The sequence below is a fragment of the Rhipicephalus microplus genome, chromosome 5, assembly GCF_043290135.1.
Source record: "Rhipicephalus microplus isolate Deutch F79 chromosome 5, USDA_Rmic, whole genome shotgun sequence".
In the NCBI taxonomy this organism is placed as follows: Eukaryota; Metazoa; Arthropoda; class Arachnida; order Ixodida; family Ixodidae; genus Rhipicephalus; species Rhipicephalus microplus.
In genome coordinates this window covers 62,492,557-62,520,301 of record NC_134704.1, presented here as the reverse complement: position 1 = coordinate 62,520,301, position 27,745 = coordinate 62,492,557, and the positions used below count along the sequence as shown (strand labels likewise).

General features: G+C 48.2%; 1 protein-coding gene across 3 annotated transcripts in view; it reads right to left on the bottom strand.

The window, feature by feature from the left end:
• The window catches only part of LOC119174481 (trithorax group protein osa), a 186,209-nt gene that overhangs the window by 8,580 nt on the left and 149,884 nt on the right, over positions 1-27,745 (bottom strand). Inside the window, exons 5-14 of one of the 3 annotated variants that reach the window (XM_075895575.1) lie at positions 22,056-22,154; positions 21,253-21,345; positions 20,186-20,611; positions 16,017-16,372; positions 14,898-14,936; positions 14,408-14,596; positions 14,116-14,326; positions 13,518-13,995; positions 6,662-7,079; positions 2,362-2,442 (exon numbers count right to left, since the gene is read on the bottom strand). In XM_075895575.1, the coding sequence (XP_075751690.1) occupies positions 2,362-2,442; positions 6,662-7,079; positions 13,518-13,995; positions 14,116-14,326; positions 14,408-14,596; positions 14,898-14,936; positions 16,017-16,372; positions 20,186-20,611; positions 21,253-21,345; positions 22,056-22,154 (2,390 nt within the window). The remainder of the gene's footprint in view (positions 1-2,361; positions 2,443-6,661; positions 7,080-13,517; positions 13,996-14,115; positions 14,327-14,407; positions 14,597-14,897; positions 14,937-16,016; positions 16,373-20,185; positions 20,612-21,252; positions 21,346-22,055; positions 22,155-27,745) is intronic. The other 2 variants (XM_075895576.1, XM_075895577.1) reach the window with 2 other exon arrangements.

The window sequence follows — 27,745 nt, the reverse complement described above, 5'->3', positions numbered from 1 at the left end:
CTCTTGTTAGTTTTTTTGTGTGCGCGTGTCATTCGAAGACGCAACCATGTTGAACATTGTTGTTACAACCACCCTGCCTCTTCTTCACCTCACGCAGTCTTTCTTTTCTTTTATGGTTTTCAGACTGCCATTGTGCGCATATAATTTTGATTTGCTGTATTTCCTGATTTTCTGTACGATGTATACCCGCTCCTCTCTGTAATGCTTCGGCCTTGAGAGTAAATAAATGAAATGAAATGAAATGAAAACCAAAAGCTAGCAATACAGAGCAACAAGCGCATGTGGCTCCCAGCAAACGTAAATTTCTTAAGACTGCTGCTTCAATGAAACAACTGCTTCTAATATGATTGGCTGGGTGCTTGAATTCTGCACCCCTGTTCATCTCTTGGTAAACAAGCTACTGTTAGATGGAATGTACTTTCCTGGTCCCTTCAGGTGTCGTCAAGAGTCTACTATACGTAACCCGAGGCCAAGCTATGATGTTGCAGTACACTTCAAGGAGTACCGATTTTTGAATTTTTTTTTCTAAAGCTTTAATGGCACTGACAAAGAAAGCATTTGCAAGAATTGATGCCTACAGTTTGTAAACAAAACAGTGCTTTCGACAAAAAACTTTATATCAAGATGCCATAGTGAGAAAGTGATGAGAAATTTCCAATCAATTCAGACAAATTCCTCTGATCTTCTGAATAACAAAATGCACTTTGTTAACACCCAATCTCACTTTTTCTGTCAACTTCCCGCAACCTAAGACATGCAAGCGCATGCATTCTGATGCAACTCACACACAAAGGACACTGATACATCACGCATAGTCTCATAAAGATGTGTCTCTATGGTTATGCATTCGATGTACAGAGAGGGTTGAAAAACAACGCTAGCCGTCCACCAGACTAACATGCAATGTGCCAAGCAATGAGTCAAAGCTTGTGTTCTGTAAGGATTCCTTTTATTCTTATTTTCCACTCTCTTTTCCAATAGCAAATCACACAGCTGTGCAAGCATGATCACTTCTCCGTGTGGTGGATGATTTAGAGAACGGATACAAATGGAAGTAAGGAATCCGTACGGCACACGACTCTCAACTACAATTACCACCTCACGGCGAGTCAAAAGTGCACTAGCATTGCTCAAGCGCACAGTTGTGCTCCACTTGCAGAGACGAGCACACTGCCTGAAAGAGTGGAGGCGAAGGGAACTGCTGCCATGATGTTGCTCTTTGAAAGTGACAGCACAGACATTCCCCAAGCAGTTTGCCCATGCATGCAACACCGATTTCGGCGCAACTACTAGCTGTCCCAACATTAACTCAGCAGGGGAGCTATTCTTGAACCACCCATTTTGGCTGCTACTGATTGGCTTGGAAGCTGTGAATTTACTTAGATTTTGCGATTAGCTCTCGAAGCAAGTTTGATTTGGCCTTCTGTTTAGCGTGCCCATCAGGACCTCTACACATCCCTGCATAGTTCACAAGCTTCTGGCACTTGCAGAAATGCATACTAAGACGGACTTTGTCACGTATTAATTGTTTTAACTACGCATTTTCTCCAGATTCTCAGAACAAGTGCAATGCGTCGACGTGGCTCGCCGCTTTCTCGAGTAATTAAATGTGTTCTGCCAAAACAATCATGTCTATTAGATGGGAACTTCAAAGAATAGCTCCTCGAGACATAAGACACACGTTGCAGAGGTCATATAACGATGGAAATTATGACAATATTTTAGGACTACAGACACAGCTGTACCATCTTTGTTAGTTGCCCTGTAGAAGAATACTTTAGGTGAGCGAACGCCGGGACTACTATGCGGTGGCCGATAATGTTCTGCTCGCAAGTAGCCCGAGAGATGGCGCTACCAACTTTGCCCCGTCTCCCCCTCCTTCACAGTGTAGGAAAACCCCATACATAAGAAAGTAGCAGCGCTCATTTATTGTCGCCACAACACCTTCGCTGCACTGTCAACCTCCTCCCTTATCAACCACTCTTTCGCGGCACCACTGTATGCGTGTCGCGTGGTTATGGCGTGATAACCCGGTTTTCCTGATTTGAAAACCGTCACCCACGTACCGGATGTGCTTTGCGAAATTCGCCAGCAGTTCGCCATGGTCCTCAGTCCAGCGGGCAATCTATCGGCATGCCGCAAACGAGAACATAATCTCTCCCCGCCAAGCGATCGCTTCACAGCGTTCGCTCACCTAAAGTATTCTCGTACCGTGGTTAGGTGAGACAAGATGCACAATGAAGCGCACTAGCAGATTCTGCGTATGAGCTTAGAATGGAAGAGAGACAAAAGTGACTGCCAGAATGTCAGTGCCCGTGACCATCCCTCGGACGAGTTCATCATCAGCAACAGGCTACCTACTTGTGGAGGTGTAGGATGAGGGGGTACAGGAGGTGCCTTGGGTATTGATCTTGGGGGTAAAGGGGTTGGACCACGGGCCATCTAGGTGGTGGTGGGGAGGGAGTAGGGAGCGAATCACACATGTAAGGGTACACGCACAAAAGCACAGCACAGCGGCGAAAAAAAATAAAAATAAAGAAAGCTGAACAATGCACACATGCACACAAAAGGGGAGGAGGTGTTGTTTTAACACAAATGAAGCTGCATTTGCAAAGCATGGTCGATAAGCACCTGCAATTTAGAAGCTTTAAGTGTCTTTGATAGTGCTGGTTGGTGCTGCGCGGTAGATGAAGACTATAACAGAGTGAAAGACACGATCGAGAAGGGAACACAAACATGGTGTTCCAACACAGTGCTCGTGTTCCCTTTTCAATTGTCCCTTTTATCGCTTTGTTTTAGTGCTTCTTCTACCAATTGAGAACCCCAACTTCTGCCCCCCCCCCCCATTCTATATCATTCAAAGCGAACATCTGAATTTGCCTTTTAACAAAATCTGTGTGAAAATATTTCCACCAAAATTTACTTTTCCTCAACTCAGCAACATAACAGCTTATCTATTTGGCAGCTTGCTATGATCAAAACATTTATTTGAACAATTCTTAATGCAAAACCATTTGTCCTTAAAAACCTACAGTGAAGTGCTTTTTCAATAAACCACAACAGTATTGCAGCAGCACACTTGAGCTATGACAGTTACGTCTTACACAGCCTCGAACTCTCATATCTCGAAAGATTGGCCAAGTTGAAATTTTCCGTGGCATCGAACATTTTCCTATACGTCTGTTGTGGATTTTTCTCTTTATCTCAAAACTTTGACCGGCAGTGAAACTAAAATTCCGCCGCCTAACCTTTTTGCAAGATTCGCGCGATGCTGCCAAAAATCCGTAGTTTTTTTTTTTATTCTCTTGTATGTTATTTCTTGTAAGTCTCTTGTATGTTATTTTCGTTTCTCTTTTAAACCTGCATGAGATGAGAAAGATTAGAAACTGCTGCTGAAAAGCTGATAAGCAGTAGTGATTTTTCTGAAAAGCGCTAATTTCACCCTGCGATTAGCGCAACTCTGCTTTTCTCAATATTCACCAATTTCCCAATTTTCCTCGCTTTTTACAACTTCAGAGTTAACGAGGTATTACTGCACCCTTCAAGCAAAGATTAACGAGGTATTACTGCACCTTTCTACCAAAGCTTTTCATCATAAAATCCAGTTCAATCGCTGTAGTTATCACGAACATAGACATGCTTTGAAAGATGCTGATAAGTGCTTAGGACAAAGGCACAGGCCCGTAGTTTTGCAATGAGCAGCAAAGCCACACAGAACTCAAACAAAACCTGATGATGTATGCCATCAACGCAACAATGTAAAAAAATATTGGAAAAAGGAGCTTCTTAAATGTGATAAGAACGAGCTGGTGCAAGCAAGAATGTTGCCTAGGCTATGGATAACGCTCTCATGAGAAATACTGTCATCTAAACAATTGCCTTTCTTTGCCTTCTGTCGTGATAAGACTCAGTTTTTATGCATCAACAGGCAGGCTGCACAACAGATGCAAAGCGAAGAACACATCATAAAGCTGCAACTTGCAGTGAATGCAATGGACACATTATATTACAGCTACAGTCACTATTCGACGCTGCCAGGTCACGTATCCTATCTATATTTGGCATTGCTGGTGTATAGCTGCCCTGATTTCTCTAAGGGGGACGCGGCACTTGGAAGTCGAAAATCAGCCCAAAAATCTCATTTTCTTTCTCAGCATTTTTGCATTCCAAATGCCCTTCCGCACCTATCAGCAAAGTTTGGCTTCGAAATTCCGCTCATTTTTCAAGCTATAGCCCATAAAAAGAGAAAATTTGCATGTAAGTGTAAACTATCCATACTTCAATCGCCGACAGCACAAGAACTACACACTCGATCAGCGCCATCTTGGTCTTATTGGAAAGGTTGCATTTCTAGCTTTTTTTTTTCCTTTTCAAGTAGACAACTATGCGCCCTTCGCAAAAGCAAAAAAAGCGAACTCAAAATCACGCGCAGCGCATGACTCCATTGGTTGTTTGATGCATGTGACCAAAATGGCGCTTTCAGATTGGCGAGAAAAACTCACTGGTAGTGTATGCCGCCATTTTAAGAGAGTATCGCCCTTGCGAAGGTGTCGTGACTCGTGTCCCCAACGTGCTTGTGTGTCTTCTATGCCCGGCGGTGCGAAAAAGTTCCGATCGCAGCATCATTTTCGCTGTTCATGGAAGAAAGGCAGAAAGCCCATTGGTGCTGCTACTGCATCGTGGGAGCAAGCGCCGACATTGTTTGATAACACCGTCTTCATAACGCCATCGTAACTGAAGACTGTTCCTCGTGTGTGCGCGGCGTGGCCGCTGGCCGCCTGTGTACTGAAGATCTTATCAATAGAAGAATGTGCGAGACGGCTTCCCCATATAGCAGATGCTATATGAATTATGACCGCGCCGATGCTATCGGCAATGGTGTAGTGCGCGTAGACACAGGCCTCCTTGACAGCCATGCGTGGGTAGACGCTGCTGTGATCAATGCCAGTAGAGTTCGCAACGCACCCTCCCGCGAGACAACCACGACACTTGAGGGTCTTTCGTCGGCGTCGGCAACAGCGTGAAAAATTGAGTGCTATTTGAAATCAAGTGGTGTGGCAGCAACGCAAGATGCCAGCAAGGCAAGACTCGGAATTCACACGAAAGCCTCCGATCCGCGATTTAGAGTTTGGTATCAAAAGAGCAGCATGATTCTCTTTTTGCTGTGCAAGCTGCCGTTGCCAGAAGCTGTGCTGCATTTCAACACGAGCAAGGCCAATGCATTTGCTGCAATGCTAGAGCAGCTGGACATCACAATATTCAGCAGCACATCCCTGAGGGCTAGGGAGAAGGGCTGTTGTCATAGTGCAACCTCAAATAAATAGAAAGAAGCGTCCTTAAATCTGAAAAGGCTGGTCAAGAAGAAGCATAAGAATGGGATGCATCCAGATTACGCCCTTGGTGCATTTTCGTAAGATTTTATTAGCATTTTTTTTAATAAAGGTGTTTTGAAACGTTTTTTTTTTTCCTCGTTTTCTCAAAACATCAATTTCAGCACATTTGCCAAGTTAGAGGGAAAATAACATCTGTTCCATTCGAGCTATCCCCATCGGGCGCAAATCACGATCCACTGTCTGCAAATGTGTCAAATTTGCATGGTGTTATTCTAGGGCACTCAGTATTACATTTTAAGAAGGATAATTATGAATGTTTTTGTGAGTGTGAGTAATTATTGTAAATTAGCATGTAATTAGGTAGGTAATTTTCATTTACTCAGTCAGCGTAAATTTTTGCATAAAAGGAATGAAATAGCGAGCTCAAGTGCAAGCATAGCTAGTTTTTTGGTTGCATTCACTTCAAACACAGGAAAAAAAACTTGATGTGGTTCCCGAAACACTGCACTCCAACTAGTTGTCAAACATAGTATTGCTGCCACCAAAGTGATCTTCTGCTGCATTACGCAGCATAAGAAGCTAAATGACTAATACGTGTCCACTCAGAAAGGCTGCACATATGTGCACACAGCATTTCAAGCCATTTGAATAAATCTAGTGTGTGACGTGCCCCTAAATTTTGATATGTAAAATTGTATATGCTGCTGCTGCTGAAGGGGATATCCACAGGAATCTAAAGGCATTGGCAAAATATATATATATATATATATATATATATATATATTCTTTTCTAACTTTTGATAAATTTTCAGGAATCACTTCATGAGGAGACTTAGCTGCTTTCAGAAAAAAGGGGGCGGGGGATAAAAAAAATGTGGCCCAAAGTGTGCCATCTTCAGGGCTATGCTTCACCACCACTCAAACTTGATATAAAAAGAAAGCCGAGCAGGTTTTATGCAATGTAGGAGTCAAACCAAAGTTACAGATCATAAGTGAACGCTGTAATTGTCTTCAAGTGCCTGCAAATTATGACGTTGGTAAAGTATCTTCAAGAGTGCAACTGGTTCGTGGTGTTGTCAAAGCACCAGCACAGACCCATTTCTATTATCCCTCCCCAGCAAACTGGCCTAGCAAGGACACCAGGTGCTACTAAAGAATTAGTTTTGGCAACGGTGCGATGGTGAGACAATCAGAGAGGCCATGGCCGATAGCCTCAAGATGCTGCATATTCCGCAAAATAGGGGAGCTGGCACTACGTGCCGGGTAAGCAAGAGGGAACAGGAGTGATATTTGCTAACGTAGCAAAGAAGGCACACTAAGGAGCTCACCTGATAGGCCTGATCTGGAGGACCTCTGGTTGGAGGGTAGGGTTCCGAGGTGCTTCCCTGAGGTGGTGGTGGGGCGGCCCCCTGGGGGGATGGCGTGGAGTAAGGCGGTGCCTGGCCCGGCGTGGTCTGTGGGCCCGGCGGGTAGGGCCTGCTCTGGTAGCTGCCTGCTGCCGCTGCTGCTTGCGATGGGGGCACGGGCCCCGTGGCTGCCGCGGAGGAGCCGTACTGGTACAGCGGCTCCGCGGCGCTTGGGGGTCCGGCACCCATCTGAGATGCCGGGGGTGGCTGGGATCGCGGAGGCACTGCCGTTGCACCTGGTTGAGACGATGGCGGAGCTCCCCCAGACGCCCCCTGCTGTTGCTGCTGCGGCTGCTGTGGCTGTTGCTGCTGCTGCTGTGCTTGCTGTTGCTGCTCGTACCTGGAAAAGACATCGGTCGATTAGCTTGTTATTCACACAATATCAAGATGAAAGGGAACACACCACATAATGCTGCCACATGCTAATACCCGTGAAGCACGATGAGCACACAAGCATGTTTTTATTCCCCATCCACAACACAGACACATTTGCTTTATTTTTTTGTTTCCCACTAAATACCTTCATCACCTCGACCTCTAAGATTCTGATGTAGTTCTTCAAACTTTGCTAAGTATTACTAACTTTTTGCAGATCGAGTTACAGACATCCACTGAATACCTTCATCACCTCGACCTCTACTGATGTAGTTCTTCAAACTTTGCTAAGTATTACTAACTTTTTGCAGATCGAGTTACAGACATACAGGATCACTGTAGATACATTGTGTGGCCAGCTCAACTGATGACACTGTTATTGACACATGAGTGAAACACCTTGGCCTTCTCTAGCAAGATTTCCATACACCCCGTCAATGCCTCCATTACATTACAAACACAACTTAAACTCCTGGCAAAAACAGGAATGTCCTCAAAAACATGCATGCAGCTCAACATGCTAAACATACAAAAGAACTGTAGGAGAACATCGAAATACCCAAAATGACAGTTGTTATACAATCAAATCCTGCTATACTGAATACTTCACTACAACGACCTCATTTCAAGAGAGTTGGGATCCTTTTCGTGTGCGCGTCGAAAATGTGATCGCGTTGCTTCCACAAGTGCACACAGCACTTATGCAGTCCCCTATCAAAACAGTTACTGACACTTATCGTGTGCGCACGTGTTGAGAATGTGATTGTGTTGCTTCAATAAGTTTGCACAGCGCTTGCGAACGCACCTGTTTGTTTGCTACGGTATTCAGCATGTAAGGTGTAGTAAAGCGTTTTTTTAATAAGTATGCCAACACCTTGAAGCACCAAATAAAACTTGCACGATAGTCTGAACTGGCGGCTTCGGCACGATGTGCATTCTCAAGCCGACCCCGCACTCTGGCATGCAGTCCCCAAAAACTTAGCCTTTGAGAACCGTTTCCATCGGCACTCCATGCAACAGTGGCTATTTCAGATCTCGAAGGCCATGCATTTGGGAGTTGTGCACCTCTGGCGATTTTTTGTTTTCTTTTTTTTTTTTTTGCTGCTTGTTTAGAAAAGCCCTAGAGGTATTGCCACCGCCGAGAGCATGTTTCAACAGAAGTAGGACTTCGTTGCAATCGTTGCTCTTCTTTTTTTTTTTTTTTTTTGTTGTGCTGGCTCAGTGGTCTGTCGTGGACTCACTGCTCTCATGTTTGACCTGTGTGCGGCACCTCTTGGCCCTGGTAGCCATGGAAGCGAAGACTAGAAACTTAGACTAGGGGACCAAAGCCGACACCATTCGGCGAGTGAAGGCAGGAGAGCAGAAGCCGTCAGTCGCAGAAGATTTTGGCATTCCTCGGAGCACATTGAGCACGATTCTCCAGAACAAAGCCGATGTAAAGGCAAAGGCTGCCCAGTCGTGCCATTCTAAGGCTTGTCACGTGCATGCTCCTGCGTATGACAACGTTTAAAAAGCGCTGTACGCCTGGTTTTTGGAAACTACGGCAAAAAACATTCCCGTTGATGGCCCGATGCTGCTGGAAAAGGTGAAGTAGTTCGCTGTAGCCTTGGGGTGGACGACTTTACTGGTGGCACCTGTTGGCAGGAACGCTTCAAGACTCACTATGGCATCGTTGGGAAGACCCTCTCCGGCGAAAGCGGCACGACAAAGAGCCAGGACATAAAGAAGTGGCTGTCCGAAGAGTGGCCAAACATAGGAGACAGCTTCTCGCTATTGGATATATACAACGCTAATGAAATGGCACTCTTTTGGGAAATGTTGCCGAACAAGACTTTGAATCTTAAAGGGACCTCTTGTTATGGAGGAAAAATGAGCCTAGTGCGCATCTCGATCTTGCTTGCGACAAACATGAATGGCTCTTGCAAGCTGCGTCTGTTCGTTATCGGCAAGAACAAGTCGTCGTGATGCTTCAAGAATGCGAAGAGCCTTTCGGTCCGCTAAGCGTTCAACAAAAAAAAAAACAAAAAAAAAAAAAAAAAAACAAAAAAAAAACATAGATGACGCAGGACCTCTTTTTCGAACGGATGCGTGCACGGGATGCGGAATTGGAGAAGGCGGACTTCAATGTTTGTCTTCTTGTAGACCACTGTTCAGCACATTCATGTGGTCAGCCACCTCAAAAGAATCATAGTCAAGTTTTTGCCGCCCAACACTACATCGAGGCTGCAGCCTCTCGACCAAGGCATCATCAAATCTTCCAAGGTTGGCTACAGGCGACATCTGGTGCAGAGGCTCCTGATCAACTTTCGGTTGGGGGTCGAAATGAAAACCGATATCCTAGGAGTGATACAAAATGGTAACCGGCGCGTGGAGTGGCATCAAACAAGCCACGATCGTGAACTGCTTCGGTAAATCTGGCCTTCTAGCTTCCCCTGACGACTTTGGCAGCGTCGGCGATGTCACAGCACACGACGACATACGAGTGCCTCGAGAATTTTGCAAGCTTTGTGCGTTTCCCGGTGCCATCGCTGATGGGGCCACAGCGAGCGATTTTGTCAGCACTGATGATGATGTGCAAGACCGCACCGATGCAGAAATCGTGGCCGACGTCACCAGTGCCGATGAGGCCGACCAGAGCAGCGACGATAATGCTGACGACGCCTCGACGCAACACTGTACCGCCGCAGAGCTTGCGTCGGCATTTAGCCTTATTCGCCGCTGTTGTGGCCCTACAGAAGGCGCTGGGTTTGCCTATGTGGAAAGCCTTAACAATTTTGAGATGGAATCATGAATTTAATGGCTCAGACAAAGAAGAAAGCCAAGTTCACAGACTTTTTTCGTGCCAAATAAAGTGCGGTGAATTTCATGCTTTTCTTTGGATATTCTGGGAAAGTCGGCAAGCGGAAGCTTAGCACAGTCTTTGGAAACTGTTCGGAGACTCGCAGCGCTTCAAGGTATCCTTTAAGAGGGTAAGCAGCTTTGATATGGTGAAAAATGGAAAAAAAAAATCGATTTCTTAAAAATCAAGTTTTCAGGTTCTGGAACCCTTTTATATCTACACTCAAATCTCTATACTCAAATCTACACTCAATATCTCTATACTCAATATCTACACTCAAAACCACGCAGAAGTGCTTCGCAAGAGCACGGCCGGGAGCCATCTTCTAGGGCTCATCAGAAAGAGTGTTTCTGCACATTCAAATTTCCCGCCTCAGCCGGCTCCTACCTTTAAAAACAAGTGCACAAAAAGCAAACATTTCAAGGTCATTTCGAGGCCCTTGATTGGCTGTGGCCGCCATGTTGCCACAGCTTGCCTTGACATTGGCCCGATGATTGATCCGGGAGATCGTTGTCTGCTGCTTGTGTGTCGCGAGGATATGGCTGTCAAAACTCTCTACTTCGTGATGTATTCACGACTTGACGATCACTTAGGATACAATTACGCTTTAGTTAGGAGCTGTAAACGGACGCACAATCAGATTTCTAGGAGCAGGTGCAGTCTACAAGCATGGTGCGTCATCGCGAGCGGACGCGCTGTGTACAAAACATGGCACGTCATCGGAGTCGTCTTTAGGCCAAACTCCACTGACGGCGAGACTGCGGAAAAGAACAACCCGCTAGCGCACTCGTGACGACGTGCTTTTTTGCAAGCAACTAAGCAGTAAGCGGATTCACGATCAGATTACTACAAACAGGCGGGTACAGTCTATGAGCGTGGTGCGTCATCAGAGTTGTCTTTAGGCCTAACTTTGCTGACGGCGAGATGAACTTTACGGGCAAAAACGCCGCGCTAGAGCACTCGTGGCAACGTGCTTCTTCGGAAGCAATGAAGCACATCACTCGCTAGCTCCTTGGAATTGCGAACGAGCATTTTACGCATCAGCAGCAGATCCCACTGTCAAGCTTGCCACACCAATCCTTCATACAGAGAACTTGGTTCGAAATGCATACTTGTTCTTTGTAGATAAAAAGAAAAAGGTTATGAAAAAAAAAAATATATGTAGGCAACAAAGGCACACTGGGCAGAAGCCAGATGCCTGAGAAGTCAAATATCACAAGACAAACCTAAGATCACAATTGACGTGGAGAGAAAGAAAAACTTCAAACGCAGTTTTCTCAATACTGTTTTTTTGGCTTTACACTCAGCTCGTAGAACAGATATCTCTGCAACCACTGCTCAAGTTTTGCGCGCTGTTTAATGACTCTGGGACTCTAGCTAGTTTTCTGCGGGAGGTTTACGTTTTGGCACGATGGGCAAGCAGCTGAATAGCTATACAGCAGGCTACAAGTTGAAGGTGATTGAGTTTGCTCTTGAGCACAGGAAACGGGCCGCCGGCAGAAAATTCGACGTCGACGAGAAGTGTGTTCGACATTGGTGCGCTCAGAAGAAAGCCTTGCAGAACACCAACACCAAAAAGCGCGCTTTCCGAGGAAAACAGTGCAAGTATCCTGATTTGGAAGAGGAGTTGCTCCGCTATGTGACTGAGGCGTGGAACGATGGCTTTGCGCTCACTACGGACATGCTGCGCATGAAGGCACTAGCCTTGGCACGTGCGAAAAATATACCGGCCGGGGATTTCAAGGCCAGTGCTGACTGGGTGCGAAGGTTTCTGAAAAGGAAGGGACTCTCCTTTCGGCGAAGGACCACGCTGTGCCAGCGGCTGCCAGAAGACTATATCGACAAGGTGCTTAGTTTTCACAAGCATGTCATCTGCCTGCGCCATCAGCACAATTATTTGTTGTCACAAATAGCGAACACTGATCAAACTCCTTTGTGGTTTGACTCTCCCGAGAACTACACAGTCGAAGCAAAAGGCAAGAAGAGTGTTGCCGTGCGGACCACCGGCGCGCAGCGCCGGTGGTCCGCACGCGCTGGTGGTCACGGTGCAGCGTTGCACGCGCCGGTGGTCACGGTGCAGCGTTGGCGCGCAGCGCCAACGCTGCACCGTGATGCTTTGTGTGACTGCAGACGGGCGGAAGCTACCTCCGTACGTTGTTTTGAAAAGAAAAAGAATTCCCAACGAAGTTTTCCCCAAAGGGCATTATAGCTAGAGCCCAAGAGAAGGAATGGATGATGATTTGGTGCTTGACTGGGTGAAAAGTGAAAAAGTGACTGGGTGAAAAGCAGAACAGACCGGGAGCTTTGTTGGCCAAACATTCACTTTTAGTGTTGGATAGTTTCCGCGGCCACCTTACCGATAAGGTGAAGGAGCAGCTGCGCCGTGTCGGCACAGACATGGCCGTGATTCCAGGCGGCCTCACAGGAATGTTACAACCATTGGATGTGAGCGTGAATCGACCGTTCAAACTTGAGTTCCGAAGACTCTACACGGAATGGATGGCAACTGGCAACCATAAGCAGACGCCTACCGGACGGCTGAAGAGGGCACCGCTTGCTACTGTTCTCGGTTGGGTATTGTTGGGCTCGGTGTCGACGGACATTGTGTCCCGAAGTTTTAAGGTCACTGGGATATCTAACAGCCTGGAAGGCACCGAAGATGATTGTTTGTGGAACGATGGTGCTCCGCAACACACCATCTCGGACTCCGAGTTAGAGGACTCGTCGAGTGATGACGATTAAGCGCACACGCGGCATACTGCAATTAACGCTCTTCGTTCGCTAACTGGTACGTTGTTTTTGGTTCACCAAAAAAAAAAAAAAGTTCTGTGTATGGGCTGCACCCTGAAAAATTGGCCCTCATTTCTTGAACAAAAAGTGCGGCCCTTACACGCGTTTATACAGAAACTACCAGCCCCTCCACGAAGTTCAATAAAGAAATAATTTGTACTTCCTTAGTTTTTGTATCGCCTTGAAATTTTTCTGAAAGCACTGCGAGGCCATCTTTAGAGTGTACCGATTTTGATCAACATCCAAAAAGAAACAAGAAGGTTAGTTTTAAAAGGCACATCCCCCATTAAATGGACATATTTTATATTTCCAATATCGAACTATTTCGCGATCCCCTTCGAGTTCGATATATTCGGGATCGACTGCAGTGCAACTGTAAGGTTCAATCACAAAAGGTCGTTGTTTCAGCATGCCTTCCAACATGGCCTTGCCATGCATGTGTGAGAATCGCATCATGACGCTGCTGTGAAAAAAAAGGAAGCGACCGACACTTTTTGATTTTGGGGAATAAGGGTTCCCTTCTTTAGCTAGCTTACCGAGGTCAGCTATATATATATATTTTTTCGATTTCACTACAACAATATTCTCGCTTCAACGAAACTTCATCCTCACCTTGTCAGTTTCAGTGTAGCAAGGCTCGACAGTACACTCCCTATCATTCTTCGTGTGACGTAACACCTGCTACACGAAGTAGCCCTGCTACAGCAAGTGATGTTTCATTTCCAAAGTGAGGACAGCCCCCGAATCAAACAAGGCCAAAGAATTCCACCACACCTTTCCCTGTCGTAGTGGCTTCCCTGGTATTGGGGTGGGTAGGGCGGTGCCCCTGCCTGCGGCCGCATGGGGTAGCCACTGCTGCTGTAGGGGTCTCTGCCATTGTAGCCACCCTCGTGGGGGTAGCCCTCGGGGGCAGCAGGCCCATACTGATCACCACCAGGCCCCGCATAGCCACAGGAGCCCCCACTCAGACTGGCCTGGCTGGCCGCCGCATAGGGAGGTGCCTGGGGGTAGCCGTGCGGAGGGGGATACCCCTCCCCTGGGTAGGGCCCTTCCTCCGAAGGAGGATAACCGTCCGGCTCACAGCCACCACCCACGTGGTTCGAAGGTGGGTAGCCCGGTGGGCACGGGTAGTCGGAAGCCCCCATCATGCTGGGGGGACCACTCGGGGGGTAGGGTGCCCCAGGGTGGTAGCCTCCACTGGTCGGGTAGCTCTCCATCGTCTGGGCAGGTGGCCCATAATCTTGACTCGCACCTACGACAATGCCGAAAATGGGGGCAGCACTCTCACACACCGCCTTTCTCGCACTACCACATGCGCGGGGCCCAAGGAGCGCCCCCGTGGAGGCACAAGAAAAGCGGGCAAGAGACGCACCCGAAGGCGACATGGTTCCCTTGGTCTTCTTTCGGGAGGCAGACTCCAGCTGGCTGATAATGGGCTGAGGGTCGATGCCCCCTCGGTCAAACTTGCACTCGAACGGCAGCAGATGCTTGATGTACTGCTTACGCAGGGTGTACGCAGCACTAGAGGAGGCCCCGATGCCCAGCACACCAGCCACATCCTTCCAATGCTTTGCCTTCGTTACCTAGAACGAGGAGGAGAGCACGGCCCATTCAGCACTACTATTTGCCGCCCACAAAGAGAATAGACAAGAGACGACACTCACTTCCACGAAGCCACCTCGATCCTTGACGATGAGGTAGAGGCGAAACAAGTCCAGGGGCTGTTTGCTGATGGTTGGGCACTGGGTGATGGGAGTACCACGCTCGTCGTTGTACACTATCAGCTTGTCCAGGAAGGCCCTCCGCTCAGGGTCTTCCGACATGTCGTACAGTTTCAGGAGGCCGTCTGGCCGCTGCAAGCACAGAGAAAAGCAATCGTCGGCACATTTGGCCAAGAATAGTCACATGCAGCCCCAAATAGAAGCACTCGATGCCCCGATTCTGCTGGCACATACGAAAAATGAAGTGCCAAACAATCTCTCTTTCTTTAATCCGTGCAAGTTCCAAAACGAAGAAAAGAGGTGTGAACCGTGTGTTTGCAGAAAGAAGGAAGCTTCGGTTCAAGTCTGGACGACCAAATAATGGGCATAATAATTTCAGCATATTCCAAGAAAAAAAGTGTCAAGAGAAAAAAATAATAAAACAGCCACATACCTTAATAATATGATGTTCGTATACTTGGCTATTCACAACCTATGGAAGAAAGCAGAATCAGATTAAGAGAACTCACTAATATACAGTGTGTGTTTAATATTAATAATGAATTATTAATGATACATACAACTGCAGAATACCTTTACTCTAAGGAAGACTACAAACTACTACAGCTTTATTTCAACATAAAATGCACACAATTTTGCTCCCAGTAAAATTGGTACAAGAATGGAGATTCAGAAAAATAGGCCAATAGATCACAGTTCACAGTTAGCCCAATAGTGCCGTGTTTTCAAATAAAGTTGTATTTTAACGCCCCCCCCCTTTTTTTGCTGCGAGCCTATATGCTAGCTCTTAGTAGCATACACAGATCCCTGTCTAACATTACTGTGCCACTGAGACTTTCATGAGACTAACGATTAAAAAATAAAAACAAGGACTTCAATGAGTCTGGAACTTATCAAAATGTTTTCTGCTACATTCATCTACACATAAACAAAACTCTGCAAGTTGCCCCTCCAGTTACAAGAAATGCAGGCATTCACACACTATTAAAATTCAGACACACACACAAAACTGAAATAGTTATTTAGTGCAAGCCAACACCGATTTCCGCCAGTCAGTCGTAAGATGCAGGTAGGTTCATTGCTAAGTGGACGCACATAAGCAGCGGACAGGCGAATTCCTCGCCTGTCCGCAGAACAAAGGCCTCTCCCATGTTTCACCACTCAACTCGAACCCGTGCTTGCCAAGGCTACAGTTGTCCCTATACAAGGCCTATACAACTTTCTGCCTTATATTGGAATCTAGTCCTTTATTCTTAATGACCAGATGTTGCCTTCGCATTAAATGCACTGCCCATGCTCATCTTCAGCCATGATCAGCCACTCACGACACACGAAAGATGGAGCTAATTTTCCACTACTATGACGCGTTATGTACGAGCCAAGCTGCTACAGGCAACAGTCACATGCAAGGGAGCAGATACCTGAACATTCCAGTTAAGAATGAACCTATCTGCACACAAGTCTGCATATCAAGAACTCAATTGCAAGGCCTCCCTCCAACAAGACACAGAGATGGCCACCCTCGCACAGAAAACGTGGTGATGGACGGGACCTGGGATCTGGGACGGCCACTCACTGGGCTCGCTGGCGTCCGTGGCCAACTGGGGCTCGAGACGCTCTCGAATTCGTCGTGGAAGGAGGACATGGAGGCACCCCCGGGAGAGGGTAGGGTGTTGGGCGTGGGCGGGTGCGACATGGGCGGCTGCTTGCTGCTGCTCCCCTTGTCGGCCGGCCCAAGGTGCTCCTCGGGCAGCGAGGACGAGGCGGACGCATTGGATGCCTGGCTCCCCTCGTCCAACACTGTGGGTGGGGGTGCAAGTTGGGATCGTCCCCCATCCTGGCCGGGACCCGTTACGGGAGGGCTACCTCCAACACCTCCCTGCTGCGACAACAGCGAGGAGGGCCCACCTGCAAAACATAAGGCAGAAGGAGACACTATAGAGATCCTGGCCACACAGTCTGCTCAAATGCAGCAACAAAACGTGTGGGGGTGCTGACACCCCCCCTGTAAAGTTGTCTGCGCCGCGTGGCGCACGTGTCTCGCCCCAGGGCGTTATTTCGGTGGTGACCACCACCGGGCGATAGATGGCGTTGTGTTCGCTCTGAGTACCGCTGTTGGTAGAGTGGCAGCGCCGGTGGTGGCCCCTGGCGGAAGGCGGGCCTTGGTGGTGGGCGAGCGTTGAGCGAGGGTCTTCTGCGCGTGGCGGCTGCCGCGAACGGTTGTCTGTAGCGCGGGTCCCCGGTGCTCGGCACCGCGGGCTTCGCGCCGGGGTCCCACGTGGAAAGTCAGGCGTTGGCGACGCCGTCTTGGGTATGTGCTAGCGTGTTGAGTGTGTTAGTGTGTGTTTATCATGTTATTGTGTGTTTATCATGTTATTGTGTGTTTAGTGTGTCACTGGGTTATGTTGTTTGTATGGTAGCGTGTTAGTTGAAATTGGTGTATCATTCGGCGGACGATATCGTCGTCTAAATTAGTTAATAAATGTATGCTGTTGTGTGCTTTGTACCGACCGCGTCTGCTGTGTCTGTCACTCCAAGAACGTGGCGTGGCGGTGCGCGCGTTCGCCTCGCCGAGACCCCACACTGGCTGCCCAACGTGGAGCTCTTGGAGTGTCGGACGACAGTTCTTGCGGTTCGGTACAGGGATTTTGTTAGAGCCGGAGTAGAGTAGGCCTAGGGGGGACTTCTTTGCTAGCGTCGGTGGTGTGCTTTGTTGAGAAGCGAGGGGATTGGTTTTGTAACGTGTTTCAATTTGTCGGCAGGTTGACTTTCTTTTTTTTTTTTTTTTTGCTCGCAAGTGTTCTTATTTTTTGTTGTTAGTTTTCAAAAACGTTGTTGAATTAGGACGAGAGCCATGCGGTCCGCATCCTGGGGTGAGCAAGGCCTAGAGCACGTGGTTTGTAGGCCAGGCCCGAAGCGAGTGAGTACGGAAGCCTCGTGGGTGGTCCGATTTTCTGTAAATAGCTGCTTCTATCTCTTTGGGCTCAGGGAGCCGGGCGTCGTTGCTGACTTGTATTGCGGCTCGACGCCGGGGCGTCGTGACACCGCCCGGGGCGGTGGACGCCGATCGCTCGGTAAGCTGCTGTGTGCGGCGAGCGATAGGGCCACCTCACAGAGTGGACGTCTCCTCGCGGCTGCCTCTCCTGCGCCTAGGCTGGGTGCTGGGTGGATGCCGGTTGTTGCCGAGCGACTCATTAGGCCTAAGGCTCTGCGCAGCCGCCTGTCGCACGTGGCACAACTAGGTGGATCGTAGCGTTGAGGTGTTGCGTTCTGCTTCCCTCACTTTTTTTTCTTGTGAGCACGAGTTAGGAAAAGTGATTTTTGTTTTTATTTTGATGGGCGTCTCGGCCGCCACCGATGTATTAGCTAGCAGTACTAACCACCGTACCACGTGGCCGAAAAGCCTGAAGCTCCCTCCCCTGGGCCGCGCTCCTTTGTTTCTTTCGAGTTTTGTTTTTTGTTGATGTATTCAGCGGGAGGGATGTCATCCACGGCCGGCTGTCCTGCGCATCGTCAGCGTCGCTGGCCAGGAATGCGGTCGTGAGTTCGGGCGATGAAGATGCCTGGGACCTGCGCAACTGCCTGCAGTCCGGCGCCCTCGTGAGTGCTGGTCGCAACTGGAAGACGTGTCGGCGCTAGCGACGGATCGTCGCGCCGACGGCAACGTTGCTGTTGCGGGGCCGGTACTGAGGTGAAGTCTAGCCGGAGAGTGCAGCAGTGTCGACCAGCGGCGGTGTCGTGGTGCAAGGACATTATGGTCGTGCGATATCATTTTTTTGTTAAAGCTTGTGTAGCTAATTTCTGATTTCGGGATATGGTTTGATTTAAGGTTGGGGGAATGTGGGGGTGCTGACACCCCCCCTGTAAAGTTGTCTGCGCCGCGTGGCGCACGTGTCTCGCCCCAGGGCGTTATTTCGGTGGTGACCACCACCGGGCGATAGATGGCGTTGGGTTCGCTCTGAGTACCACTGTTGGTAGAGTGGCAGCGCCGGTGGTGGCCCCTGGCGGAAGGCGGGCCTTGGTGGTGGGCGAGCGTTGAGCGAGCCTCTTCTGCGCGTGGCGGCTGCCGCGAACGGTTGTCTGTAGCGCGGGTCCCCGGTGCTCGGCACCGCGGGCTTCGCGCCGGGGTCCCACGTGAAAAGTCAGGCGTTGGCGACGCCGTTTTGGGTATGTGCTAGTGTGTTGAGTGTGTTAGTGTGTGTTTATTACGTTATTGTGTGTTTAGTGCGTCCCTGCGTTATGTTGTTTGTATGGTTTAGTGTTAATTGAAATTGTTGTATCATTCGGCGGACGATATCGTCGTCTAAATTAGTTAATAAATGTATGTATGTGGTGTGCTTGGTACCGATCGTGTCCACTGTGTACGTTCACTCCGAGAGCGTGGCGTGGCGGTGCGCGCGTTCGCCTCGCCGAGACCCCACAAACGGTAATGATATTTGCTGTAGTTTCACATCCCAAAAGCGCGATGCGACTCTGAGAGATGCTGTAGTGGAGGGCTATAGAAATTTTGACCACCTAGAAGTGAAATTGTACTCATCAAAAATGAAGCCACAGCAGCCACTACCGCCACTTTTTGATAAGCAATTCACCAGACTATCGTGGCCAGAAGCAACCAACAAGTTCAAGAATTAAAGTCAAAGGCTACAAGGTACAAATATGATGACGTTAACAGCAGTGAGCAATCAACTGACAATTTTTTGGACATGCTTTCAAATTCACAAGCTTTCACAAAACTATTACAATCCCCACATTTGTCAATATATTAGAATGTCTGAAAATTCACAAGCTATAGCTCCCCGGCAACTGATTGCAAATCCAAATTTAAGATTTGAAACAGCATTCCTTTTGCACAAGCCTCAATCGCACGCCGATTCAAGGACCATTAGATCGACAAGCTTGGTCTGCCAGAATGTCAAAGTCAGGACATATTTCCACCCTCTGCCTGTGAAACCCCGGTAAACATAACAATGAATATTTTGCCGTTCGCTGAGCAGGGCTATTCTCGGAAATACAAATTAACTTTTCTTTGATGTGAGCTTTCATGGCGTAAGGGGCCTTTTTTTGCATTTCAGTGGGAGGAAAAGGTCATAGTCCACAAAAAACAAGATGGACACAGAGGCTTGTTCTTTTTTTTTTACCCCTGTGTCAGTTTTCTTTTTTGAACTGTTTGCTAAAAACCCACACAAGCTTAAAAAAAAGGGGGGGGGGGGTCTTGCGATGCTGATTGCACTGCATCTGTCCCTTAGGTGTAACAACACGCAGATGATTAGCAGTCTTATCTTATTGGGGAAAAAAAAAAGAAAACCACCCTCAAGATTCTAGGCAGGGTTCCAATTTCTGATGTTCCAACAGAGGACTGACTGCACTATCGAGTGATAATTCTACACCAAGTGCAACAGTGCACCAGTACGGGTTATTTCATTTCACTCACAGATTATTTATTAATGCTTATTTTACAGGCAATGTGTGCATCTGCATGTCAGTGTGCCCAAGATTGAAGCTGGTTAATATTCACAAAGAGGAAAAGGCTACTGTCAAAAAAGCCTTGGTCTCACTGGGCACTAATCAACCCATTCAACCACACAAGTAACAGAATTTCTGCAGCAAACAAAAGCCGCCTCCTACGTGAAATCGGGCAAGGAAGGACAGACTGATGGTGCCGTGGAGTACAATGCATGCCAAAGCAGCTGAAGAGGAGTGTTCATTTAGAATGCCACTCACTCATAGGTGCTGGTGGACACTGCGAGTAGCAGGCGCCGGGTGGCATGGGACCCCCGCCAGGGGGAGGGGGACCGCCTTCCGACGGAGATGGCGAAGCCCCGTCCCCGCCTGGTGGAGTCATGGGGCTGCTGTAGCCGTACATCTTCTGCTGAAGGTGTTGACGCAGGTACATGGGACGCGTAGGTCCGCCAGGAGCCTGCGAGGGCACCGCCCCCATCGTGGAGGCTGCACCCGCCGCCTTTGGGTATTGCGGACCCGGTGGGGGAGGCATCAGGCTGTTGGCACCTCCGTAGCCACCGTACTGCGAGTTGCCATACGGGTAGCCACCCTGCGTGCCCATCCGCCCGGCCGGGTAGCCGGCGGGACCCTGAGGGGGACCATAGCCAGGCATGGCACCCAGGCCACCTTGCTGCCTAGGGTAGTTGCCTGGAGAAGGGTAGAACAAAGCATGTTGCTTTGAGCATGCATACGCTGGCACACAAAGCACTATAAGCTGCTTTGTCAGTGCACGTATGTCAGTGTATTTATGTTAGGAAGGGTGGGTGGGCTGGGCCTGCGTGCAGTGTGGAGCAGGCAGAAGTGCGCATGCGTGTGACGGGTCTGACATCATTTCTCTATCTGTTGCCGGTATAACAGGCAGCCTTATGTTCACACTTCAGAGCCTTTCTTAGCACCCATTTATGTCAATAAACCCTCGTTCATGTGTTAGCCTAGTGCTTCGTGCCATGACCATTGAGCTCATAACAGTCCAAAAACACTATCTTCTTGTTTCCACAGTAATCAAAAGCTGGTTGGTACCCACTCACACAGATAGGACAAGGTTTGCTTCATACACAGAAATTGTCCCACAAATGAACTGCAGCTCAGCTAATGTTTTATTTAATGCAACTGTTGGTCTTTGAGGTTTTATGAACTTGTGATACAGCACACGATTCCTAAAGCACATAATTAACCAAAGAAAAATGCCAATCATAAACATACTGTTCACAGAACAGACAGCCAGGAACTTGAACAACACCCTGACACAGAATTTCAAGCACTCAACCGGACACAGAGCAACAGCTTACTTTGGGGATAGTGGGGACCAGGATAGGATGACGACATGATTCCTTGATGCATCTTGGTTGCATACATTGATGCCTGCATTTGTTGGTTGTACCCTGGGTAGAGGCAAGGAGTAACATGCTCAGTTCCTTTGAATCCCATGATTACTGTGCGTAATTCGTTGTCACAACATGCCAGTGCTGTTAAGCTAGCTTGTTGGCAAGTGAAGAAAAAAGCCAACAAAAGACATTTCAGTAGAAAAGCCACACAACACCAAAGATTGCAAAAATGATTAAATCATATGCATTGAATTACAAGTTTCTCACCCATTAAAGGGAATAAATAAACGGAGAAGGAATGAGGACCCGTTCTATTCTTTTTATTTATCAAGAGTGAGAAAGGCCACTTTCAAACATAATGCAGCATTAGAAATATCATGTACAGGTTAGTAATTTTAAGCAGCTATCTAGCGGTGTTTTACCACTGTCTCCCATGCCGAGCCTCAAACGATGGGGGTCAGAATCTGTTCACTGTTTTTATTGTTCAATTTACCAAGTTAGCATTGGCCCACCTCTTGTTTAATTTTCCTTTCTAGTAAAAACAATCAGGCACCCTGCAGCAGCTTGGATTGCTGACATATCCATAAATGTCAGCCAAACAAGTTACTTCTCATTTTTACATACATGGCTCATCAAGCTTCTCTGTGTGTAATGAAAGTACCCCATTTTTTAAATTACAGTAACGGAATTATTTACTGCAAACCTTAACGGCAACATTTACCACTTCCTTTAGAGCAACCCGGCCGAGACGCATAACTAGCACCCACCTTGCTGAGGCAGCTGTGGTTGAGAAAGATGATTTGGCGCACTGCTCTCAGACTGACTTGATGAGGGTCGAGGAGGCACAGGAATGTTTGACTGTGAACCTGCACAGGCAATCGAACAAGCAACACTCGGTTCAAAAATGAGACTCTATAGGCACACATCAAACAAACCCACAGCATAAACCACCTCAATGACACAAATTTTTGGATAAAAACGTACACCTTACACAAGGAAGAGGGAGACTGCGCAGAACTGGAGATTTTGTGGGGAGATGTGTGTCAAAAAATGAGTTTTCTTAAAAATTAGTTTTTTTTTTTTTTTCACCCGTTTGGTATTTGTACCTCTTCTGTTCTGAAAAATATATATATATGTCGAGACTCAACTGAAAATGCTTCAATACTGTGTCTAAAGAGCAGAAGGTGGCTGTTAGAAGGCCGAAAGTGAGCAGTTTTCGAGCACCTTGCCGCCGATTATGCGATTATGCGCTGCTGCTCGCGTAAGACGAAGAGCCAAGCCTCACTTTTCAAGTAACGACTGCCCGCGCTGATGCGGCGCAAGAAATAATAAAAAAGAATGCTTTTGCCGCATTTTCGAGCGCAGCGACTGGCTTTTAAATCACGTGGTACAGATCGGGGACTGCCATTGCGCACTTCACGCCTGTATATGCTGTGAAGCCTACTTGCGGCGTCCTTACCTTGTCGAGCAGCACAGCTGAACAATGCTTTTCGCGTGCGTTTATCTCGGTTATGAATAAAGCCATAGCTAGCATGTGAAAGCTACTGTGGTGGCGCACTCTGCAGGAATGGGCTACAAGCAGCTGGTCCGATTTGTGCCAGTTATTGGCTTGCCAAAGCCAATGCATTAAAAGTCGTTCCCAGCCATCAGCCGGAAAGCCCATCGATGGTGTCAGCGCCAATATTGTGAGATCGAAGGAGCTCACAGTGGCGGAAGCTAGAGGGGACAACATTGACATTATGTACAGCGGTACGTTGGCACTAACATAGCCACAAAATGGCATCAGCACTGTTGTATCATTCGACACTGGACTTAGTTTAGATTTCGCAGTCCAGTCGAACTTCTTCCTAGCTTGCAGCTGGCACAAAGCTCTGCCAGATGGAGCGGAAGAAGTTTCACATGCGTTTCATGGCCCTGTCTGTGAGGAGTCAGCTCGAAAAAGCCGAGAAAGACAAACTCATGGTGCTGGCGTATTTTCGTGGCAGTGGCCACTACAAGAAGGATTGCTCTTATAGGTGCGCAAATTTCATCGCATTTAATGACATCTTTCATGAGTAAAAGTTCAATTTTAACTTTAAAACTCATTTTTCTGATCTGCATAAAATTTTCCCCAAATTTCTTTTAAAGTATTGATTGATTTGTAGGGTTTAACGTCCCAAAACCACCATATGATTATGAGAGACGCCGTAGTGGAGGGCTCCGGAAATTTTGACCACCTGGGGTTCTTTAACGTGCACCCAAATCTGAGCACACGGGCCTACAACATTTCCGCCTCCATCGGAAATGCAGCCGCCGCAGCCGGGATTCGAATTCTTTTAAAGTATGAGAAATGCAATTATCTAATTTAAATTTCAACATCTATATTATATGTAATACAGAATTCTATGTAAAATGTTTACTAGGGTAGGAGAAATATGGACTTTCCCACGTCTATGACATATTCGTATTAGTTACTTACATTCTACACTTTATTTGAAACGTTATGAACTATGAATGGTAAAAATTGTATAGGTTAAGCGATGAAAAAAAGGGGTGTGGGAAAGAGTTAAGGTTCTGACTGTCATGTTGCAGTGCTAAAGGTATGCAACATGCAAGAAAACTAATTATATTTTTGAAGTCAGCGTAAGAAGTTCTACAAACAGATCAAAGTTCCATTGCTCTAGGGTGAATATTTAAAAAAAAAAGTGTCTTCGACTAGCATATCCCCTTAAACGAGGGGAGCTGAAGAACGGGAAACGAAAAAAGAAGTTGGGGGGGGGGGGGGGGGGGGGGGCTATGCGTGACAAGACTTCAGCGAACATAGCTTCCTGTGGTGAAGAAGCGATGAGGCACCTGAATGTCTTAGCATCAGCCTGGAGTGTTCCAAAAAATGATACGTACATTGTGCTCAAATACAAGAAAGATGAGAGGCGGGAGGTAAAGAATTAAAGACCTGATTTTTATAGCATTCCCCAACCTGGCATTGCAGAGATGGATTAAATCGATGTGCCCTAGGAATTGCCCTCTTCTGTGCGCTGTTGTCATATACAAAGGACAAGTGGGTAGTGTGATCTATCCCACATAGGGACGTGAGCTCCAAAGGAAAGAACTTTTGCTTGGGACGAAAGCCCAGCCGCCGCCCCCCCCCCCCCAACCCCCCCTTTCGACCAGCTTTGCCATGCCATTCCCTGAGGCGTGCGCTCGCCGTGTATCAGTTCGCGCACCAGTCGTCCCGAGGCAGGCTGAAGAGGAGAGAGTAATAATCACTACGAAAAAGTAACTTGCCAGTATGCTGGCAAGTTAGTTTGGCACACGGACGTGCTGCACATTTTCCAGTCAAGAGAGGGCGGGGGAACAATGTTGGCGTACAAAGTTCCATATTCAATCCGAGGACTATTCGATCGAACAAATAAAATATGCGCCAAAACAAAACTGAAATGATGACAACCTTTCCACTCGACAGCAGCCTCATTTTAGACACGCATATCGCCCCTTTGCTGCTCGTTCCCACCATCCATCTCCACGTGGCGCGCCGTTAATTCCAAGAAGCACTTTGACACACATACACTGATACTTACTGTTTGTTAAAAGTTCAAGTAACACGAACTAAACACGTGTGCAAACATGCCGTTCTGGAGGACCCTAGGGCACCACTCCGAGCTACGAACGATGCCCTGTCCAGTGACGGAAGTGACCTACTTTTTGGAGCATGAAACGTACTGCTTTGGAGCAGCTTAAGTGTGTTTAGAGCAGAAAAAATGCTAGCTTAGAGCAGCCACTTGCGTTTTAGGAGCAGATATTAAATTTTCCTCAGAATAATAACTAATACCCACGACATAAATAATAACGTTACCTGGACGCCGGCGGACGCCCGTTCTAAGGGCTGTTTCACCTCCCAAATATTTATTTTTGCGTGAGTCGGGCTGATGTCACCTAGTTAGCGCGTGTGGCTGCCGATGGTGCCGCAATTGTCCTTGTAAGCGACATTTTCACGACCCCTTTAACACTGATAATCCTTTTATTCATGCGGCCGCCGTGGTCGGGAACGGACATCACGCCCTCGACGCTTGCGATAACTTGCAGCCACGCACGGTGCTATCTACGCCGTTCCCTTCGAAGAGGCGAACTTGCCTGCAGTGGCGGCGGAAGGAGAGCGGGCCCGGCGTCTCCTGCGAGCTGGCGGCGTCGTCGCACCACGGGGACGCTTGGCCGCGGGGCGTCGGCGATAGCGCCCTCGGCGTGCGGGCATGACGACGAAGAGAAGCGAAACGATGTCGAAGAAAAGGACGTCGCGTTCCGACGTGCTGTCGGAGTTGCAATTTGTCGACGCCGAAACTCCAATGAAAGAGCAGCAGACGATGACGCTCATTGTGGCGGCGCGCGACGCTCTCCTCGAGCCAAGAGAGATGGCGCACCACGACGGCGAGCCCGTGCGAAGGAAGACGAGCGGGGCACGTTAGCGTCCCTTTTCGAGGGGGACGCAAAAGATGAGATTACCCAGCTTCCCCGCAAAGAAACGACAAGAATGCGGTACACTAACAGGCAAACTATAGGGCTGCCTTAAATAGGCGAACGTGCTTTTCGCCGTCGACTGGCGGAAGTTTCAAAAGTGAAAAACCATTTAGTGAAGCAGCTCGTATATGCGAATAATATTGAAACGAAGTAAACGGGAAACAGAAACCACGCCAGCTACGAGCTGTTACGGACGTGACTATCTAGTCAAAATACAGAAAAGCCATACAAATTCATAAGACGAGCGAAATCGGTACATGTGCGCGAGCAAGGTTGACAGAGTTCTTTCTTACTGTCACCATTGTTTTGCTTTCGTGTTTGGACACGAGACGTTTTTTGTGTTTTTACGATAGGGATTGCAAAGCACCCAGCGTTCGGCAATTTCGAGGCAAATCACGCGGACACAGAGTGCTCATCGGAAACAAGAGAGCAGCCTTTGTCGACAAAGCTACCTTGGAGGGCTTCTCCGAGGAAGAGGGCGTTGCATTTTGTTTCCTTCCCCGAGTGCTATCACTCTTTTCGCGCACCACCAGCGTCGAAGGAAGCTACCGATTCGCGCAGCAGTCCGTGCTTCTCGAGGAAGAGGGCCGGCCTTGTCTACTTCGGCTGCACGGATTCTCAGAGAAGAAAACGCTCAGCTCTCTCCTCAACCAAACTAACGCTCCGTCGATGAAAACTAGCAGCGAGTACGGGCGATCTCGCAGCCACGTTTTTCATACAGGCACGCTGTATTCTTACGCTCCGTTCCCGATGGCGCTGCTCTTTTTATGGGCCGCACCACTTTTCTCTTACCAACAATAACCATTGCACCTCCCGGTGGAATGCTAATGCATGTTAATTCACTAGAACGCTTCCTCATACCAACCTCCTTTCTATCGCACACACAAACGCCCTCACGAAGGCGAGTGCGGTGCGATTTAGCGAGAACTATCTGGCACACTGACAAATGCGTTCGGCGAAAATTTTTCCAAGCGCGGGCAAAATATTTGGAAACGCAGTAGACGAGGAGGCGTTATGGAGAGAAAACCAACACAGCGAACACGTCAAGCGAGCCAGTCACCGGCAGCCGGGGAAAAACCTAGCCGGCGGCGCAGGCAGAACGGAGCCAACGTTTCTAGAACTGCCTCGGTCGGAGCGCCAACTACGACGGGATTCGCAAGGCGGCGAACCCTTTTCTGTTTTCCTCGAGTCGCGTCGCTGAATTGCAAACAGCCGGGACCGGCTCCGTGCCCCCCTCGGGTCACAGGCGCGTACCCCGCGCAGACCACCGCGGACGGCTGCCAGAAAGACCCGGGAGATGGCAGCCGCCGATCTCTTGGAAGAACTCGCGCCGCCGCCAGCGAACTAGATACGAGCAAGGCCACACAGATCCGCCGCACGTCGACTCGGCTCGACTCTGCACACCACGTGCGCCGAGCGTGAATGCATATGGGAAAAAGACGCGTTTTACGATGCACTCCAAGCGCCTGACGTTACGCAACTTTTACTGAAATGGCACAAGGTTTAACCAACGCCTCCTCTATTTAGATGCCTGCCGCGTGTGAACAAAAACAACTGCCACACCCTTTCCCCCTTTGTTGTCGATTATTGTCGGTCTTTTAGCGTCACTAGTGGAGGACGTTGCAACAACTCGGCATTTTGCATAGCCTTCGAAAGAGTAGTGTATAGTTGCAGATATCGAACATCTCTCGACTGACGCGCCGCTAGGGGCCACGAGTAAAAAACGCCGAGATAAAAGTGTCGGCCGCGAGCGCCACGCTCAAAACTGAAGGCAGGGCGCGACTCACACACGAGCCATTCGTCAGGCATCTTAATAAAGGAGCCGTTGGTTTAACCCGGACACAAGCAGACGAACGCAAATGAGAACACCGTTTGCGTCCGTTATGCTTACAGGGCCGACATTGGGCAACGTGAAAACAGGTGAAACGTGGCTTAGCTGCTGCTGTTTTTTTTTTTTTTCGTTTTC